Source organism: Eucyclogobius newberryi, unplaced genomic scaffold (genome assembly GCF_026437365.1).
Source record: "Eucyclogobius newberryi isolate DKJ021-1_F unplaced genomic scaffold, fEucNew1.0.hap1 SCAF_8, whole genome shotgun sequence".
Lineage (NCBI taxonomy): Eukaryota > Metazoa > Chordata > Actinopteri > Gobiiformes > Gobiidae > Eucyclogobius > Eucyclogobius newberryi.
In genome coordinates this window covers 27,538,647-27,559,862 of record NW_027316500.1, presented here as the reverse complement: position 1 = coordinate 27,559,862, position 21,216 = coordinate 27,538,647, and the positions used below count along the sequence as shown (strand labels likewise).

At 44.1% G+C, this 21,216-nt stretch overlaps 1 protein-coding gene and 1 long non-coding RNA gene across 2 annotated transcripts in view; one reads left to right on the top strand and one right to left on the bottom strand.

Annotated features, from left to right (window-relative positions):
* Positions 1-21,216, top strand: part of LOC140351666 (uncharacterized) — a 344,644-nt gene that overhangs the window by 74,231 nt on the left and 249,197 nt on the right. The window lies entirely within an intron of this gene.
* Positions 1-21,216, bottom strand: part of plekhh2 (pleckstrin homology domain containing, family H (with MyTH4 domain) member 2) — a 47,410-nt gene that overhangs the window by 7,601 nt on the left and 18,593 nt on the right. Inside the window, exons 11-22 of the mRNA XM_072437137.1 lie at positions 16,558-16,694; positions 15,704-15,817; positions 15,473-15,559; positions 14,445-14,603; positions 13,930-14,010; positions 11,730-11,906; positions 8,758-8,866; positions 8,567-8,679; positions 7,164-7,343; positions 5,970-6,067; positions 5,282-5,459; positions 4,036-4,191 (exon numbers count right to left, since the gene is read on the bottom strand). Of these exons, the coding sequence (XP_072293238.1) occupies positions 4,036-4,191; positions 5,282-5,459; positions 5,970-6,067; positions 7,164-7,343; positions 8,567-8,679; positions 8,758-8,866; positions 11,730-11,906; positions 13,930-14,010; positions 14,445-14,603; positions 15,473-15,559; positions 15,704-15,817; positions 16,558-16,694 (1,589 nt within the window). The remainder of the gene's footprint in view (positions 1-4,035; positions 4,192-5,281; positions 5,460-5,969; positions 6,068-7,163; positions 7,344-8,566; positions 8,680-8,757; positions 8,867-11,729; positions 11,907-13,929; positions 14,011-14,444; positions 14,604-15,472; positions 15,560-15,703; positions 15,818-16,557; positions 16,695-21,216) is intronic.

Here is a 21,216-nt window from a genome sequence, read left to right as displayed (position 1 = left end):
TGGTTTAGCTGTAGTTTCAACATGGTTTAGCCCTAGTGTAGACCTGGTTTAGGCCTAGTTTAGACCTGGCTTAGCTGTAGTTTCAACCTGGCTTAGACCTAGTTTAGTCCTGGTTTAGGCCTAGTTTAGACCTGGTTTAGCTGAAGTTTCAACATGGTTTAGCCCTAGTTTAGACCTGGTTTAGCTGAAGTTTCAACATGGTTTAGCCCTAGTGTAGACCTGGTTTAGGCCTAGTTTAGACCTGGTTTAGGCCTAGTTTAGACCTGGCTTAGCTGTAGTTTCAACCTGGCTTAGGCCTAGTTTAGTCCTGGTTTAGGCCTAGTTTAGACCTGGTTTAGCTGTAGTTTCAACATGGTTTAGCCCTAGTTTAGACCTGGTTTAGCTGAAGTTTCAACATGGTTTAGCCCTAGTGTAGACCTGGTTTAGGCCTAGTTTAGACCTGGCTTAGCTGTAGTTTCAACCTGGCTTAGGCCTAGTTTAGTCCTGGTTTAGGCCTAGTTTAGACCTGGTTTAGCTGTAGTTTCAACATGGTTTAGCCCTAGTTTAGACCTGGTTTAGCTGAAGTTTCAACATGGTTTAGCCCTAGTGTAGACCTGGTTTAGGCCTAGTTTAGACCTGGCTTAGCTGTAGTTTCAACCTGTCTTAGGCCTAGTTTAGTCCTGGTTTAGGCCTAGTTTAGACCTGGTTTAGCTGTAGTTTCAACATGGTTTAGCCCTAGTGTAGACCTGGTTTAGCTGAAGTTTCAACATGGTTTAGCCCTAGTGTAGACCTGGTTTAGGCCTAGTTTAGACCTGGTTTAGGCCTAGTTTAGACCTGGCTTAGCTGTAGTTTCACCCTGGCTTAGGCCTAGTTTAGTCCTGGTTTAGGCCTAGTTTAGACCTGGTTTAGCTGTAGTTTCAACATGGTTTAGCCCTAGTTTAGACCTGGTTTAGCTGAAGTTTCAACATGGTTTAGCCCTAGTGTAGACCTGGTTTAGGCCTAGTTTAGACCTGGCTTAGCTGTAGTTTCAATCTGGCTTAGGCCTAGTTTAGTCCTGGTTTAGGCCTAGTTTAGACCTGGTTTAGCTGTAGTTTCAACATGGTTAACCCTAGTTTAGACCTGGTTTAGCTGAAGTTTCAACATGGTTTAGCCCTAGTGTAGACCTGGTTTAGGCCTAGTTTAGACCTGGCTTAGCTGTAGTTTCAACCTGGCTTAGGCCTAGTTTAGTCCTGGTTTAGGCCTAGTTTAGACCTGGTTTAGCTGTAGTTTCAACATGGTTTAGCCCTAGTTTAGACCTGGTTTAGCTGAAGTTTCAACATGGTTTAGCCCTAGTGTAGACCTGGTTTAGGCCTAGTTTAGACCTGGCTTAGCTGTAGTTTCAACCTGGCTTAGGCCTAGTTTAGTCCTGGTTTAGGCCTAGTTTAGACCTGGTTTAGCTGTAGTTTCAACATGGTTTAGCCCTAGTTTAGACCTGGTTTAGCTGAAGTTTCAACATGGTTTAGCCCTAGTGTAGACCTGGTTTAGGCCTAGTTTAGACCTGGCTTAGCTGTAGTTTCAACCTGTCTTAGGCCTAGTTTAGTCCTGGTTTAGGCCTAGTTTAGACCTGGTTTAGCTGTAGTTTCAACATGGTTTAGCCCTAGTGTAGACCTGGTTTAGCTGAAGTTTCAACATGGTTTAGCCCTAGTGTAGACCTGGTTTAGGCCTAGTTTAGACCTGGTTTAGGCCTAGTTTAGACCTGGCTTAGCTGTAGTTTCAACCTGGCTTAGGCCTAGTTTAGTCCTGGTTTAGGCCTAGTTTAGACCTGGTTTAGCTGTAGTTTCAACATGGTTTAGCCCTAGTTTAGACCTGGTTTAGCTGAAGTTTCAACATGGTTTAGCCCTAGTGTAGACCTGGTTTAGGCCTAGTTTAGACCTGGCTTAGCTGTAGTTTCAATCTGGCTTAGGCCTAGTTTAGTCCTGGTTTAGGCCTAGTTTAGACCTGGTTTAGCTGTAGTTTCAACATGGTTAACCCTAGTTTAGACCTGGTTTAGCTGAAGTTTCAACATGGTTTAGCCCTAGTGTAGACCTGGTTTAGGCCTAGTTTAGACCTGGCTTAGCTGTAGTTTCAACCTGGCTTAGGCCTAGTTTAGTCCTGGTTTAGGCCTAGTTTAGACCTGGTTTAGCTGTAGTTTCAACATGGTTTAGCCCTAGTTTAGACCTGGTTTAGCTGAAGTTTCAACATGGTTTAGCCCTAGTGTAGACCTGGTTTAGGCCTAGTTTAGACCTGGCTTAGCTGTAGTTTCAACCTGGCTTAGACCTAGTTTAGTCCTGGTTTAGGCCTAGTTTAGACCTGGTTTAGCTGAAGTTTCAACATGGTTTAGCCCTAGTTTAGACCTGGTTTAGCTGAAGTTTCAACATGGTTTAGCCCTAGTGTAGACCTGGTTTAGGCCTAGTTTAGACCTGGTTTAGGCCTAGTTTAGACCTGGCTTAGCTGTAGTTTCAACCTGGCTTAGGCCTAGTTTAGTCCTGGTTTAGGCCTAGTTTAGACCTGGTTTAGCTGTAGTTTCAACATGGTTTAGCCCTAGTTTAGACCTGGTTTAGCTGAAGTTTCAACATGGTTTAGCCCTAGTGTAGACCTGGTTTAGGCCTAGTTTAGACCTGGCTTAGCTGTAGTTTCAACCTGGCTTAGGCCTAGTTTAGTCCTGGTTTAGGCCTAGTTTAGACCTGGTTTAGCTGTAGTTTCAACATGGTTTAGCCCTAGTTTAGACCTGGTTTAGCTGAAGTTTCAACATGGTTTAGCCCTAGTGTAGACCTGGTTTAGGCCTAGTTTAGACCTGGCTTAGCTGTAGTTTCAACCTGTCTTAGGCCTAGTTTAGTCCTGGTTTAGGCCTAGTTTAGACCTGGTTTAGCTGTAGTTTCAACATGGTTTAGCCCTAGTGTAGACCTGGTTTAGCTGAAGTTTCAACATGGTTTAGCCCTAGTTTAGACCTGGTTTAGCTGTAGTTTCAACATGGTTTAGCCCTAGTGTAGACCTGGTTTAGGCCTAGTTTAGACCTGGCTTAGCTGTAGTTTCAACCTGGCTTAGGCCTAGTTTAGTCCTGGTTTAGGCCTAGTTTAGACCTGGTTTAGCTGTAGTTTCAACATGGTTTAGCCCTAGTTTAGACCTGGTTTAGCTGAAGTTTCAACATGGTTTAGCCCTAGTGTAGACCTGGTTTAGGCCTAGTTTAGACCTGGTTTAGCTGAAGTTTCAACATGGTTTAGCCCTAGTGTAGACCTGGTTTAGGCCTAGTTTAGACCTGGCTTAGCTGTAGTTTCAACCTGGCTTAGGCCTAGTTTAGTCCTGGTTTAGGCCTAGTTTAGACCTGGTTTAGCTGTAGTTTCAACATGGTTTAGCCCTAGTTTAGACCTGGTTTAGCTGAAGTTTCAACATGGTTTAGCCCTAGTGTAGACCTGGTTTAGGCCTAGTTTAGACCTGGTTTAGCTGAAGTTTCAACATGGTTTAGCCCTAGTGTAGACCTGGTTTAGGCCTAGTTTAGACCTGGTTTAGCTGAAGTTTCAACATGGTTTAGCCCTAGTGTAGACCTGGTTTAGGCCTAGTGTAGACCTGGTTTAGCTGAAGTTTCAACATGGTTTAGCCCTAGTGTAGACCTGGTTTAGGCCTAGTTTAGACCTGGTTTAGCTGAAGTTTCAACATGGTTTAGCCCTAGTGTAGACCTGGTTTAGGCCTAGTGTAGACCTGGTTTAGCTGTAGTTTCAACCTGGCTTAGGCCTAGTTTAGTCCTGGCTTAGGCCTAGTTTAGTCCTGGCTTAGCTGTAGTTTAGACCCGTTTAAGCTCAAGTTTAGCCTTAGTTTAGACCTGTTTCTTGCAGCAGTTTAGACCTGGTTTAGCCCTAAATCAGACCTGAAATAGTCCCGTTTTAGATCTTTTGTTTGAGAAACTCTGGCCCAGGGGTCGGGCAAAGCGCAGACTTATGGATGCGGAGGAAGAGCACATGACGTGAGCTGCAGCTGTGAGAAAAGAATGCAGAGGAGACGGTTATATTCCGGGAGATAATTCGACAATAAAACCCTCTTCACCTTGATGGTCCCCTGTAGACAGTGTTCCAGATCGCGCCCGGTGGGATCGTCCGTGTACAGGCTAAACCCGGACAGACCCGTTTTCCGGATCCCCAAATCCTGGTTGAGTCGACTCTGAAACTCATCCACGGTCGTCGACGCATCGAAGCTGACCACCTGAAACAAGAACATCACCTTGAATACTTTATCTTATTGCACATGGCAGTCAGCAGTTCTTCTTTGGCTCGTCCTGTGTGGAGGTTGCATGTTGGTTGCACTTGTAAACCATGGAGGTTGCACTTGTAAACCTTGCATGTGTATAATGACAATAAAGCGTTTAAAATGTACACGTCTACTTAACTAGATTGTTAATTGTTAATGATTAGCATCTCTAATTTCTCACAAAATAACCACCTCAGGAAATAGTACGACCACATCTAATCCAAGTACAGGACAATAATCGGTCTAAACGAAAACAAAATCTATTGTTTAAGCAGTAAGTAATACTGTATCAACAAGCTGGACAATAAATTGGAATAATTCATTATAATTTGAATATCGTATTTTCCGGAATATAGTTTTGGCCCGGGTGCGACTTATACTCCAGAACGACTTATATTTGATATTATTCATTATTTTCACACTGACAACCACAAGAGGGCGCTCTAGGCTCTAAGCGACGCAGAAGAAGAATCTGCACTTCCTCTACCTCTGGAGTTTGTGGAGTTGTTTAGAAGTGACACAGAGGAAGAATAATTCAATGGATTTAGTGATTTAGGGTAAAACTGATGCTTTGGTAAACTTGTTAGCATGTTCTTTATGCTATAGTCATCTGAATAACTGTTCATATGTTACGTTAACATACCAGACACTTACCACAGTTCTGTCTGTGCCTCATGTAGCTGAAGGTGTTAGCGTTAGCATACGTACACCTATTCACCATGTTCTCTCATCTATTATTATTTTAAACTGCATTTCAAGATGAAATGTCTGTTCTTGGTCTTGGTTTTTATCAAATACATTTACCCAATAAATGCGACTTATACTCCAGTGCGACTTATATATGTTTTTTCTTCTCTATTATGCATTTTTTTGCGACTTATACTTCCGGTGCGACGGTGCAACGGTACTTCTTGTGTAGCTGCTCGTGCAATATGGCCAGAAGTTTTCATCATAATATAAAAGAGAACGTTTGCGACAATGACGACATTTCATGAACGATACGACGTGGGAAACACATGTTGGTTTGGCTCTTTTGGCGTTTAACCTGGTATGTGTTGTTGAGGAAGTGCACAGGGACGCTGAAGGGCAGCGAGTGGTGGTACGGGTTCCTCAGTAAAATGGACAGGATCTCCATTCGGGACGCCCTGGACTGCCGCGCCCCTTTCTGCTGCGTGCGCTCCATCGACCTCTGGCAATATATGGTGTATTTACCCACCTCCGACCTGAGGACAGGAAGCAGAAAGTCAAAATAAAACAAAATAAACCTTAGCATGATATGTATTCCAGCATTTAGTCAGGTTTAAGGTGCAACAGCTACAAATGTAAGAGCAGCACAACATCAAATTCAAATTAAAATGGGGAAAATAATAAAATTGTGTTAAAATCTACTATTGATGTGTTATTTTTTACGTATTTTTTGCTGTTTTGTGCCTGTTTTACACTGTCGCCCAAAACAAATTAATTCCCATTATGTCAAATTATCCAACACGTTACTCTATATAAAAATCTACTTCTATATGGCCAAAACCAAAATATAAACTAAATTACCGGTACACTGCCATCCTGATCTTTTTCTTTGCATGTAAAATAAGCATAACTGTGTCACATTGATTTCTCTCAGGACGGCAGAAAACACAAAGAGTATTGACGGATTATTCATTCTTCTTTGCCTTTGAGCTTCATCCATTTGCACGGACGGAGACAATGGTAAAATGTTTCTTTGTCCTCTTTACCTTGAGTCCCCGTGGCGTTTGAGATGAACCTGGAGTAACCACAGAAACGGATGCTGGGGCAGGAACAGTCCCACGCACAGGGCCAAAAACTGCCAGCCCTGAATACAAAGCAACGAGGCGTAAAGTAAAGCGAGCGAAACAAAACAAGTTAGACAGACTTCTTAAGGTTGAAGACATGTCACTGTGATTTATGACACTTTCCACTGTTTAGATATTTTTAAATGTCAATTATTTTTTATAAATAAACGCTAAACAAAACCAGAGTAAGAAGACAAACATTGTAGAACAGATCATTTCTCAGCCTAAAGACGTATATGTTCTATTATAAAACATGATTATTAACTATTGTTTTTACGCCAAAAGAAGGCTGTTGGAATTGTTCATCGTGCGGACTATTTTGCACCAACAGATCCTATTTTTGTTAACTTAAAAATATTAAAATGCTTTGATCTTGTCCGTATGAGCAGAGCCGTAGTGATGTATAAGGCGTATAAGCACTTGACCCTGTGTACAGACAATATTTGAACGCAGAGAGAGTCAATACAACCTTAGAAGAACAAATTAAGACTAGAACTAATAAAAAAAAGTATAATTATTTTTTTTTTTTTAAATTTCTGTTAAAGGGGATAATATATGGAACAAGCTGGATGACCAACTAAAAATGCCCTTTTCAATAGATGCCTTCAAAAAGAGGGATAAAACATTATTTTTTTTAAAAACTACAGCACTCTGGAACGATGCACGTATGTTGTTTGTATAGAGAGTAATGTATAGAGTCTTGTGTGTTGTTCTGTTGACGCTGACACGCTGCTTTTCTTGGAATCCTGCACTTTAAAGTTAAACCATTTCGGTCACATCTCTTATGGTTGTTATGCCGGAAAATGACTGAATAAAATGAACAAACCTCTACTACTACTACTACTACTCATTATTATCGATTTATTGCTTGTACATTGTAATCTTGCAATGAGTTTTCCAACATTATTCAGATGCTAGACTTATATAATAATAATAATAATAATAATAAGTAATATATAACTTGTAATGTGCCCTCTGGTGGTAAAGTCTGCATTATACATTCTATAAAACTGTGTGTATGTGTGTTTCTAAGCATAAATTCACTGCCCGGACTGCGTGCAATGACACACACAGGCGTCCGACCCTCTGTCTCCCCCCGGTGGCGTGAGCGTGTACCTGCAGAGGCCCCGGCTGGCCCTGCGGCTGCCTCCTCCTCGTCTGCTTGATGAGCTGGCAGAAGAGCTCGTTCTGCAGCTCCGGATGGGCCAGGCACACCTGCAGCGCGCTCTGAGCCAGCGACACGTGGTAGTCGATGGCCGGAGCGTCGATGGCCACGTTTATGAACAGCTGGCAGGTCTGAAAACGATGTGGAGAGTGAATACAACGTGCTCGTTTTCAGGTTCGATTCGACAGCGCGAGGAACGGAAATCGATCATTGGCGTTACAGGAGCAGAAGGAGAGAAAGTCCTGACAACATTTGTGTTTATTATGTATTTTAAACTGTTAAGACACATACCAATCCAGCTTTTTCAGTAATATAAACCATATACCGTATTTTCCGGACTATAAGTCGCACCAGCCAAAAAATGCATAATAAAGAAGAAAAAAAACATATATAAGACGCACTGGAGTATAAAATCTTGAAATGCAGTTAAAAATAATAACAGATGAGAGAACATGGTGAATAGGTGTATGTATGCTAACGCTAACACCTTCAGCTACATGAGGCACAGACAGAACTGTGGTAAGTGTCTGGTATGTTAACATAACATATTAACAGTTATTCAGATAACTATAGCATAAAGAACATGCTAACAAGTTTACCAAAGCATCAGTTTTACCCCAAATCACTAAATCCACTGAATTCCTCTTCCTCTGTGTCACTTCTAAACAACTCCACAAACTCCAGAGGAAGAGGAAGTGCAGATTCTTCTTCTGCGTCGCTTAGAGCCTAAACGGCCAAAACTATGAGAAAAGGTGCAACTTATAGTCCAGAAAATACGGTAAACACAAAATGCCACTGGCGGGAGGGACTGAAAACAGCATTTATTTCCTTAAAACAAAAATAATAACAAAACTGATCAAACATATTGTGTAGCTGTATATCCTTCAACAGAACAGCTTTGCATGAACCAAAGTTTAATTATGTGACGTTTTTGGGCCGGCCACTGGGTCTAAATACGTTTTTTCATCTGAACCTCGCGTTATCTTGGACCCTGATGGAAGTAGCTTTGCTCTCAAGGACACTGCCAGCTCAGTGTTTGTTATCTCGGCCTAGGTCAAATACTCAATACAACAGACGCATTGTCTCCACTTGAAACAGCACTATCACTGTGTCTTTAGTTTCCCGTACTGATGTAAATAAACCTCTGGGCGCACTTCAGTTTACTCTAAAAACCTGATCAAACTATTTCTTCCTGGATCTGCAACCCTCATTTATTCCACAAAAGACACTGCTTAAATGGTGTTAACCTCTTGTCTTAACTTGATATCATTTCGGGGTCCACTTCTACCTACGATTAAACTGCATTAACTGTGATTTATCGTACATTTTGCATGCGCGTCTGGACGAATCTCACCTTAAACAGTTTGACGGCCTCGGTCTGCAGAGCCTGCGAGGGCAGCGTGGTGAGCGGGGACGTCAGGGCCTCTTTAGTGAAGCACAGCGTCGGGTGTCTCCAGATCTGAGAGGCTGAACGAACAAAACGACATGTGTAAGTAGAAGTGAGAGCACGCGCATGATTGTGTTCGGGTAAAATAAACCGCTGACTTGGATCTCCATCGAGCTGGAAGAGTTTCCCGACCAGTTGTTCAAATTCAGTCCCGACTTTGCCAATCCTTGACCCGGCCGCTACAGAGAGATGGTAGAGCCACGCGTCCTGCAGAGACACGATTGTAGAGAGTTTATTAGAGAGACAAGTTTAAAGTTTACACTGTTACTGTATTTTTCGGATTATAAGTCGCACATTTTTACCTAGTTTGGCCGAGGTGCGACTTATATATTATCTAAACTATTATTAGTTTGCTGTTTTATGTTGCACTGCATCATCAAAGCAAGTTCCTATGTTTGTGAATTCTGTTAATTGATAATGAACCTTTTCTGATTCTGATTTTGATTCTGATAATCCGGAGTAATTTATATGTGATATTATTGAGTTTGTGGAGTTGTTTAGAAGTGACAGAGGAAGAAGAATTCAGTGATTTGGGGTAAAACTGATGCTTTGGTAAACGTGTTAGCATGTTCTTTATGCTATAGATATCTGAATAACTGTTCATATGTTACGCTAACATACCAGACACTTACCACAGTTCTGTCTGTGCCTCATGTAGCTGAAGGTGTTAGCGTTAGCATACGTACACCTATTCACCATGTTCTCTCATCTGTTATTATTTTAAACTGCATTTCAAGATGGAATGTCTGCTCTTGGTCTTGGATTTTATCAAATAAATTTCCCCAAAAACGACTTATACATGTTTTTTTCTTCTCTATTATGAATTTTTTGGCTTGTGCGACTTATACTCCGGACCGGCTTATAGTCCGGAAAATACAGTATATGGCACTTTATCCAAGAGGTATAGATAATTAAGTATACTGCTTGACTCTAGGATTTATTATTATTTATTCTAGTGTTTCCCACCCGGGGATCTGGGGGTTAAGGTTAAAGTTAAGGTACAATCATTGTCCCTGTAATGTAATTAGTCTTCTGCATTTGACCCGTCCTTCAATGCCCTGTCAGGAGCAGTGGCCCCACGGCGCTGCTCCCGGGGGCCCAGCTCACAGATGTTGAGCTCATCTTGGTCAGGACTGCTGCAGATGGAGGATTTTATTGTGAATGTTTATCGGTCGCACTTGGATTGGTTTCAGAATTTAAAAAAAAGGTGAAATTGAATAGTAATTGAATATAAAATGTTATTTGTAGTAAGATTTACCTCATTAACCTGTTACCACCCACCTATTTTCGCCCTGTGCACAATGGTTGGACATACCCAAATGGCATTGCTTATTAAAAGAGGATCTTATGTTCCACATGCAAGTGTGATGCATAATTAGAAAGCTTAGGCCTTCTAGTTTCTGCAGATGTGCACATGAACACTGTCAGGGCTTCAGAACTTACACTACAGAGGCCCAAACATAAACAAAACATCCTTTTTTAGTCTCGCCTGAATATTGTCAATTTGTAATGGTCCTGAGCAAGACATATTTCATTGTGTGCATATGCTGTTCACTGTACATGATGTTTATCTTGTTGACAACAACTGTGTAAAGTTTCAGATCTCTAGGAACAGGCATTTTGGTGCTGTTGACCTTTTTGTATCAAAAAGTATATTCGGAACAAGTGATCCAAATATGTGCCAACTGTGCCAAACTGTTTTATTACAATTTTAGCTCCTCTATGATCATAAAACATACATTTTGATGTTTTGTAGGCCACTAATAGCAATTATAACCGCTAAAAAAAAAAAATGTGAAAATGTGTAAATATGAGTTTACCCATGAATTTCCCATATAGAGGTAAAAAAAAAAAAAAAAAATTATAATATTTTTATTTTATTTTTGTATTGGTATAATAATACATACATCTCACAAAATGCACGTCCAAAAGGCTAATAAAATCAGAAAACGTTATGCGCAAAATCCTGCCGAGAAATCTGGCTCTTTACAGCCTTCCCGGAGCCTTACGCACGTGAACAGGGAGAATTCTGTGTAAATAAACCCTTTGTCCCGCCTATCAGGAAAAAGGTCTCCTGACTGGCTAGAATAATATGTCACTCAAAGTCTCCTGCGTGCCTGCTAGCAGAAGCTAAGGGCTAAAAACAAAGATGGACGCGCGCTTCGGAAGCGCCGAATTTTTTTCCTCCGGAGGCTGTAGCAAACAAACCCGGTGACAGAAAAATTCGTGGATGGTCTCATTCTGTAGGAAACAGTCTAAGGAAGAGATCGATGTCAAACACTATCGTATAAGTCAAACAGGTCATTTGTTATGGACGGAGAAATGCGGCGGACAAGCGCATTCTCGTCCGGTGAGAAACGAAGAAAAGTTTGTTTACTTGACAATATCTCGAAATCGGATAACTTCAGGAAAAATACAAGTGGATATTGTTTTTCAATGATTCCTTACGGACAGACTGAGTACAAGGATGTACAGAATTAAAGCCGTTTCGTCCGTCATAAACAGCAAACAGGTAGGACATGCGTTTGTAAAAGTTGAGACTTTCTCACAAACTATTGGCAATTGCTTCTTGGGGCATATTATTCAATGTAAATCAATGACATATTCGTGTTGTTGAGAAAATAAGCTTTAAAATGATGTATGGCTTGCTGGTATTGACCACGGAAATAAAAGTGATGATGTAAGAGAATATTTGAGATATAGAAAATGTTCGCCGGCGGACAGGTGGGTGGTAACAGGTTAAAAGCATATTTTGGATGATTTTGGACATCAATATCATTAAACAAGAACATTTATTCTTATAATTGACAATACAAACTGATTTATTTGCCTGTAAGAGGGATACTCCAAGTGTAACTCGAAGACACTTAGGGGGACTCAAGACAATAAAAATAGGTTGGAGACCACAGCCTTAGTGAATTATGAGTCTTGATTTATGTCTTCCAATTTGAGTCCACACATTTGCAGCACAATCGCATGAATAAGTGTAACCCGGCACAGACCAAATCAAACCGTACGAGTCTCAAACTGAATAATAAAACATTCTGCGTGGATTTGAGGAAAGCCCGACCTTCTCGTGCCGCGACTCGATGAGGAGGTACGTCGGGCCCTGCTCCTGGGGCTGGACGGAGACGGTGAAGTGCGCTCCCTGTAAGCCCCGCCCACACACGCTCAAGTCTTCCGAGTCCCGGGACCGGTCCACCTCCTCCACACGCGCCTCCCACAGCTTGATCTGACCCAGAGGAAACTGCAGAGGGATCATGTTAGTGTCAGACGTCAAAATCGAGCACAACAGCGAATAAACCAAATCACCTCAAGTTCACACTCAATAAATGGAGTTGGAGATGTAATTGGTAACTGAGGTTCAGGAGCGGGACCACGCCTCAACCTCTACTCCACTAGTAAACACGCCCCACTCTCTAACCACACCTCTAATTACCCAGAAGCCCTATTTATAAGGCCTATTCACAGCATCTCTTGTCGTCTCAGCTCTCTCGACCCCGCCCTCCCACCCCATGTCTCTATCATCTTCACCTTAACACATCACCATCTACGGAGGGGGCGGGGCTGATTACCCGAGACAGAGCCCCCATCCTGAGTCTCTACCCAGCCAACTCTCGTGCTCGATCGTCGCTGCGTCGTCGCTCCATCGTCGAGCTCCATCATCGTCGAGCTCCATCGTCGCTCCATCGTCGCTCCATCGTCGAGCTCCATCGTCGAGCTCCATCGTCGAGCTCCATCGTCGAGCTCCATCGTCGAGCTCCATCGTCGAGCTCCATCGTCGCTCCATCGTCGCTCCATCGTCGCTCCATCGTCGAGCTCCATCGTCGCTCCATCGTCGCTCCATTGTCGCTCCATCGTCGAGCTCCATCGTCGAGCTCCATCGTCGCTCCATCGTCGCTCCATCGTCGAGCTCCATCGTCGAGCTCCATCGTCGAGCTCCATCATCGAGCTCCATCGTCGAGCTCCATCGTCGCTCCATCGTCGTTCCATCGTCGAGCTCCATCGTCGCTCCATCGTCGCTCCATCGTCGCTCCATCGTCGCTCCATCGTCGAGCTCCATCGTCAAGCTCCATCGTCGCTCCATCGTCGAGCTCCAACGTCGAGCTCCATCGTCGAGCTCCATCGTCGAGCTCCATCGTCGAGCTCCATCGTCGCTCCATCGTCGAGCTCCATCGTCGAGCTCCATCGTCGCTCCATCGTCGAGCTCCAACGTCGAGCTCCATCGTCGCTCCATCGTCGAGCTCCATCGTCGAGCTCCATCGTCGAGCTCCATCGTCGAGCTCCATCGTCGAGCTCCATCGTCAAGCTCCATCGTCGAGCTCCATCGTCGAGCTCCATCGTCGAGCTCCATCGTCGAGCTCCATCGTCGAGCTCCATTGTCGCTCCATCGTTGAGCTCCATCGTCAAGCTCCATCGTCGAGCTCCGTCGAGCTCCCTCGTCGAGCTCCATCGTCGTTATTATCAATAAATATTCTTTCATACTCCGTTGTGGCGTGGTCCCTGCTAGTGAACTGTTATATATATACAGGAATAACAAAATAAATAAAACAGGACCAGAGAGAGAACAGCAACAGACATAAATAAAAAATCATCTAGCAAAACAACAGAAACTAAAGCACATGTAAACCCAAACGATTTTGCCCACAGTCTATCAAATCTGTTCATTGTCAAATTGAGTCCGAATACGATTTGTTTTCTCTCTGGTCCTCACAAAGAAACACAGAATACACCTGCAACTTTCATTTAATTTCATTCTATTTCATTCTATTTTATTCTATTTTGTATATATTTTGTTCATTGTGTTCATTGTATTCATTGTATTCATTGTATTCATTGTATTCATTGTATTCATTTTATTCATTTTATTCATTTTATTCATTTTATTCATTTTATTCTTTTTATTCTTTTTATTCATTTCATTATTTCTTATATTTCTTTTTTTTTTTAATAAGATGGATGTGTTTGTACATGGTCCCTGACAAGTAAATAATAAATTAAAACTAGAGTAACTGTATTCCGGTACACGTTACCCAGAAAACAGCACATTTCTTAAAATACATTGTGGTATTTCATGAGCGATTTACAAACTGCACGACATCAGTGCAATAACAAACAGAGCAACAAACATAACGTCATTTTAAGTCTATATTGTGGCTTTTACATTCCGTACTCTATTGCAAAACACGTCACACACAAATTCAGCACAGCACAGAAAATAAATCAATACTTTCTGCATAAAAACAACTTACACAAAGTCACATTATTACCTTGTCTTCTTGGCTTCTGAAGTAGTAGAGCGTTTTCCCGATCAGCGCGCACCAAACCCTCTTGGAGTAACCGTGCTTCACCTGCAGCACAGACAGACATTCAAATGGGACGTCACAGCGTCAACTTAGCGCTCTCAACATCAGAAAATGACAAAAAAGTACAAATAAAGGCATGCAAAACATAAGGTGTCAATACAAAAGAGTATGACAGAAGATCAATACAAAAAGAGACAGTGTTAAACATAAAACAATAACACATAAGCAGTGCAAGTGCAATTTTCTTCTTTCTTTTTCTTTTAAATACTTGTTTCATTGTTTAATCAACTGTGCACTTTGAGATTAAATATACAAAATGTGCTCTGTAAATGAAGTAAATGAATGTAAAATCAACAGTAATTCATTTTAAACGCAATAAATAGTCATAAACGAGGTTGTAAACGCTGATTTCGAGCCGTTCTCACTGGCTCAGACTCATTTACGGCGCGGTGTTTTGATAAATGTGGTTAGCCGTGCACCTTGATGAGCAGCCCCTTCATGCCGGGCCGGATGTCGGGTTGGGTGAACAGCGGACTGGCAGCTTTGACCCGCAGGACGCACTGTAAAACCCTGAGCCACTCGTCCAGCAGGTTCGGAGAGTCCGCCTTCAGGAAGTACACGTGCTTCCCTGTCACAATCTGAACACAAATATAAATACACAAAGACAAAACGGTAGAAGAGTAGGAAAAGGCAGTATTGACAGAAAAAAAAAAAGGTCGCTAACGTGCATATTTTCAATTTTGATAAAACGTGCAGGTCAATGTCTTGTTGAGGTTCAAGTATCGCTAACGCACACGTAAAACCCGGTAAAACTTATTATTAGGGTTTGGGAATGTGTTTATTATGTGTCTATTATAAGTCGCACTTTTTCATACTCCGGAGCGACTTATTTATCATATTATTCGTTATTTTCACACTGACAACCACAAGCTGTGGAAGAAGAAGAATCTGCACTTCCTCTTCCTCTGGAGTTTGTGGAGTTGTTTAGAAGTGACACAGAGGAAGAAGAATTCAATGGATTTAGTGATTTAGGGTAAAACTGATGCTTTGGTAAACTTGTTAGCATGTTCTTTATGCTATAGTTATCTGAATAACTGTTCATATGTTACGTTAACATACCAGACACTTACCACAGTTCTGTCTGTGCCTCATGTAGCTGAAGGTGTTAGCGTTAGCATACGGACACCTATTCACCATGTTCTCTCATCTCTTATTATTTTAAACTGCATTTCAAGATCAAATGTCTGTTCTTGTCTTGGATTTTATCAAATAAATTTCCCCCAAAAAATGCGACTTATTCTCCAGTGCAACTTATATATGTTTTTTTCTTCTCTATTATGCATTTTTTGGTTGGTGCAACTTACACTCCGGAAAATACAGTATGTTTTTCTACTTTCTGTTGGATCGTGTTGCATCTTCTTGACTCTTCTCACGTTATAAACATTGACGATGCCTCTAACGTGTGTGTAATTCAGTGCTGTAAATGTCGTATTCCGAGAGTATTTACCTGTAGTATTTGTTTGCCTTCTCCTCGTGCGATGTTGCTCGACGCGTTGACCTCAATCTGACCCTGAGGTTTCCTGATGACGTCACTCTGGACAAAAACATACAAGAGCTTTTGTTCGTGGTAAGATTTAAACAGGCAGAACTTCAATGATCTTAGAGTCAGAGCGTAAGTAAGTAATAAAGAGAAACATACTTTACATGAGCGGTTAAAATGTACTACAGTAAAACTCACTGGTGACTTGTAGTACAGCAGTTCTCCATCTTTCAGGACGAACCATCTCCTCTTCCAGGTTTTCTTCCAGGTCTTCACCATTTTCAACAAGTAGCCGGACTTCTCCATCGGCTCCTGGAGAATAACATCTTTTAATGTGTTTTATAGGATACACGGAAAATAAAACTGCTGCATTTTCCGGAGTATAAGTCACACTGGACTATAAGTCGCACCAGCCAAAAAATGCATAGTAGAGAAGAAAAAAACATACCTAAGTCGCACTGGAGTATGAAATGTCGTTGCAAGTGTGAAAATAACAAATAATATCACATATAAGTCGCTCCAGAGTATAAGTATATGAGTATAAATATAAGTATAAGTCGCACCCCGGCCAAAACTATGAAAAAAGGTGTGACTTATAGTCCGGAAAATACGGTACATCAAAAATCCACGTGACGCTTAAACGAAAGAACTAAAAAACAAAAGCTAAAGTGATTTATCATTTTAATCAGCCAAATCGAAGTGATGCCATTTGGCTGACAGCAAAGCAGTTATAGTACTGCAGTTATAGTACTTTTGCACGCATTTAAATGTTGTAAATATGACTAATCGAGTCAATAGTTTCACGTTTTGGCATCAGTCTTGCTCGGGCCGATATGTGACTACGCTACTTGGGTTACTAATAAAACATTGTGGATATAAAGTGCCCTTATTATACTTTTATTATGCAGAGCAGTGCACACATAAACAGTAATTTAACCATACATTTTTGGGGAAATGATCCGAATGTGTTCAAAGTATCGCCCGGGGCTGAGCAGAGCTTATTGGACCTGGGCTGCACTATGTTATATAATGTATGGTGGCTTTACACTTACACTCTTGCCGTTGTCGCTGGAGGACGAGCACGTCTTGGGCAGTTTTTGCTCAGGTTCGGAGCATTCTGTGTCGGTGCTGTAAGCGTCTGGAGGAATGGCATAGTCGCTCTCTGAGGTCACCGAAGACATGGACACGGCTGGAGGAGCAGAGGGCAAAGGTCAGCGCCCTGTTAAAGCTGAACGCTGCCCCCCAGTGGCATTCGCTTGTAACGGTCCGATTCTGAATCACCATAATTCGATCCCTCACTGCACTGTTCACTTTCTGCACTACAGATGTAAATTCAACTGTGAATTCTGTGTACAAAGTAAGCCTATTTTTTTTTATCTTATAGCAGATTTAAATTGTTTTTCTTTTTGACTAATGTCGTTTTCTGGAGGTGTTCAGTGAGCCTCATGTGTGGACGGAGGGGGGAGTCCCAGATGGTCTGAAATCACGCTCAGATCGATCAACTGAAGCTAATCTGTGTTTTTCAAAGACTCAAACAGGAAACATACGTCTAACAATGTGTATGAATCACATCTCTGTGAGTCTAAACTATTACAGTCTTCAAATCTACACAAAGGTGGAGTTAACAACTGCATCTACAACGTTTTACTGTCACGTAAAAGTGAAAAGCTGGAACGGATGCTGGAAATCAAAGCACCTTTATGGGAGTGGAAAGATTATTATGAACAGTTACACCATTGTTCATTCTCCATGTTTGGACCAGAGGCTGGTGGAAACTCAGCTCCCACATGCTCCGTGACATGAGGGAGTATAGTAGTAGTATCAGTGCAAAGTAAACTGCAGTAGCAGCAGTAGTAGTAGTAGTGGTAGTAGTGGTAGTAGTAGTAGTATCAGTGCAAAGTAAACTGCAGTAGCAGTAGTAGTAGTAGTGGTAGTAGTAGTAGGATCAGTGCAAAGTAAACTGCAGTAGCAGTAGTAGTAGTAGTGGTAGTAGTAGTAGGATCAGTGCAAAGTAAACTGCAGTAGCAGTAGTAGTAGTAGTGGTAGTAGTAGTAGGATCAGTGCAAAGTAAACTGCAGTAGCAGTAGTAGTAGTAGTGGTAGTAGTAGTAGGATCAGTGCAAAGTAAACTGCAGTAGCAGTAGTAGTAGTAGTGGTAGTAGTAGTAGGATCAGTGCAAAGTAAACTGCAGTAGCAGTAGTAGTAGTAGTGGTAGTAGTAGTAGGATCAGTGCAAAGTAAACTGCAGTAGCAGTAGTAGTAGTAGTAGTGGTAGTAGTAGTAGGATCAGTGCAAAGTAAACTGCAGTAGCAGTAGTAGTAGTAGTAGTGGTAGTAGTAGTAGGATCAGTGCAAAGTAAACTGCAGTAGTAGCATGAAATATAAATCTAGCAGGTTTCCAAAGTTCACCTCGCTGGGGGGGAAAGAGCCTGAGCTTGTGCGGGAGGTTGAGCGATACCGACTAGATATAGTCGGCCTCACCTCCACGCACAGTTTGGGCTCTGGAACCCATCTCCTCGAGAGGGGCTGGACGCTCCACTTCTCTGGTGTTGCCCGCGGGGAGAGGCGGCGGGCTGGTGTGGGCTTGCTGATAGCCCCTCAGCTCAGCCGCCACGTGTTGGAGTTTACCCCGGTGAACGAGAGGGTCGCGTCCCTCCGCCTTCGGGTGGGGGACAGGTCTCTCACTGTTGTGGCGGCCTACGGGCCGAACAGCAGTGCAGAGTACCCGGCCTTCTTGGAGTCCTTGGGAGGGGTACTGGACAGTGCACCGACCGGGGACTCCGTTGTTCTACTGGGGGACTTCAACGCCCACGTGGGCAATGACAGTGACACCTGGAGAGGGGTGATCGGGAAGAACGGCTTCCCCGATCTGAACCCGAGCGGTGTTCAGTTATTGGACTTCTGTGCTAGCCACGGATTGTCCATAACGAACACCATGTTCAAGCACAAGGGTGTCCATCAGTGCACGTGGCACCAGGACACCCTAGGCCGGAGGTCAATGATCGACTTAGTTGTCGTGTCATCAGACCTCCGGCCGCGTGTCTTGGACACTCGGGTGAAGAGAGGGGCAGAGTTGTCAACCGATCACCACCTGGTGGTGAGTTGGATCCGCTGGCGGAGGAGGAAGCCGGACAGACTTGGCAGACCCAAGCGCATTGTGAGGGTCTGTTGGGAACGTCTAGTGGAGCCCTCTGTCAGTAGGGTATTCAACTCGCACCTCCGGGAGAGCTTCTCCCATGTCCCGGGGGAGGCTGGGGACATTGAGTCCGAGTGGACCATGTTCTCCGCCTCCATTGTTGATGCGGCTGCTCGGAGCTGTGGTCGCAAGGTCTCCGGTGCCTGTCGTGGCGGCAACCCCCGAACCCGGTGGTGGACACCGGAAGTAAGGGATGCCGTCAGACTAAAGAAGGAGGCCTATCAGGCCACTCTGGCTTGTAGGTCTCCGGAGGTCATCGACGGGTATCGGCAGGCCAAGCGAGCCGCGGCTCGTGCTGTCGCAGAGGCAAAAACCCGGGCCTGGGAGGAGTTCGGGGAGGCCATGGAGGAGGACTATCGGTCGGCACCAAAGAAATTCTGGCAAACCGTCCGGCGCCTCAGGAAGGGGAAGCAGTGTCTCACAAACACCGTTTACGGTGCGGGTGGAGGCCTGCTGACCTCGACTGGGGATGTCGTCGGACGGTGGAAGGAATACTTTGAGGATCTCCTTAATCCCTCAGTCACGTCTTCTGAAGAGGAAGTAGAGACCGGGGACTCGGAGGCTGGCTCATCCATCACCCAAGCTGAAGTCACTGAGGTTGTCCGCAAACTCCTCGGTGGCAGGGCTCCGGGGGTGGATGAGATCCGCCCTGAGTACCTAAAGTATCTGGATGTTGTAGGACTGTCTTGGTTGACACGTCTCTGCAACATCGCGTGGCGTTCGGGGACCGTGCCTCTGGACTGGCAGACCGGGGTGGTGGTCCCTCTGTTCAAGAAGGGGGACCGGAGGGTGTGTTCCAACTACAGAGGGATCACACTCCTCAGCCTCCCGGGTAAGGTCTATTCCAAGGTACTGGAGAGGAGAATCCGACCGATAGTCGAACCTCGGATTCAGGAGGAGCAGAGTGGTTTTCGTCCCGGTCGTGGAACACTGGACCAGCTCTATACCCTCCATCGGGTGCTCGAGGGTTCATGGGAGTTTGCCCAACCAGTCCACATGTGCTTTGTGGATCTGGAGAAGGCTTTTGACCGTGTCCCTCGGGGTGTCCTTTGGGGGGTGCTCCGGGAGTACGGGGTCCGGGGCCCTTTGCTCAGGGCTGTCCGGTCCCTGTATGACCGGAGCAGGAGCTGTGTTCGCATTGCCGGCAGTAAGTCAGACCTGTTCCCAGTGCATGTTGGACTCCGCCAGGGCTGCCCTGTGTCACCGGTTCTGTTCATAATTTTTATGGACAGAATTTCTAGGCGCAGTCAGGGGTCGGAGGGGGTCCGGTTTGGGGACCACAGGATCTCATCTCTGCTGTTCGCAGACGATGTTGTCCTGATGGCTCCATCAAACCCGGACCTGCAACATGCACTGGGACGGTTTGCAGCCGAGTGTGAAGCGGCTGGGATGAGAATCAGCACCTCCAAATCCGAGGCCATGGTTCTCGACCGGAAAAAGGTGGCTTGCCCTCTCCAGGTGGGTGGGGTGTCCTTGCCCCAAGTGGAGGAGTTCAAGTATCTCGGGGTCTTGTTCACGAGTGAGGGAAGGATGGAGCGTGAGATCGACAGGCGGATCGGTGCAGCGGCTGCAGTGATGCAGTCGCTGCATCGGACCGTTGTGGTAAAGAGGGAGCTGAGCCGAAAGGCAAAGCTCTCTATTTACCGGTCGGTCTACGTTCCTACCCTCACCTATGGTCATGAGCTTTGGGTAGTGACCGAAAGAACAAGATCGCGGATACAAGCGGTCGAAATGAGTTTCCTCCGCCGGGTGGCTGGGCGCTCCCTTAGAGATAAGGTGAGGAGCTCGGCCACACGGGGGGAGCTCGGAGTAGAGCCGCTGCTCCTCCACGTCGAGAGGAGCCAGCTGAGGTGGCTCGGGCATCTGTTCCGGATGCCTCCTGGGCGCCTCCCTCGGGAGGTGTTTCAGGCATGTCCCACCGGGAAGAGGCCCCGGGGAAGACCCAGGACACGCTGGAGAGACTATGTCTCTCGGCTGGCCTGGGAACGCCTCGGGATCCCCCCGGAGGAGTTAGAGGAAGTGTCTGGGGAGAAGGAAGTCTGGGAGTCCCTGCTCAGACTGCTGCCCCCGCGACCCGGCCCCGGATAAAGCGGCAGAAGATGGATGGATGGATGGTTTCCAAAGTTAATTTGTGCAGAAGATGTTTGTTCAAATAATTTATAGTTTTTTTGGCAGTGGTGATGTAATCCACTGCATTAGTGATAGTCTTGTTAGTTCTGAGTAATAGTATTGTTAGTTCTGAGTAATAGTAATAGTCTTGTTAGTTCTGAGTAATAGTCTTGTTAGTTCTGAGTAATAGTCTTGTTAGTTCTGAGTAATAGTCTTGTTAGTTCTGAGTAATAGTCTTGTTAGTTCTGAGTAATAGTCTTGTTAGTTCTGAGTAATAGTATTGTTAGTTCTGAGTAATAGTCTTATTAGTTCTGAGTAATAGTCTTGTTAGTTCTGAGTAATAGTCTTATTAATTCTGAGTAATAGTCTTGTTAGTTCTGAGTAATAGTCTTATTAATTCTGAGTAATA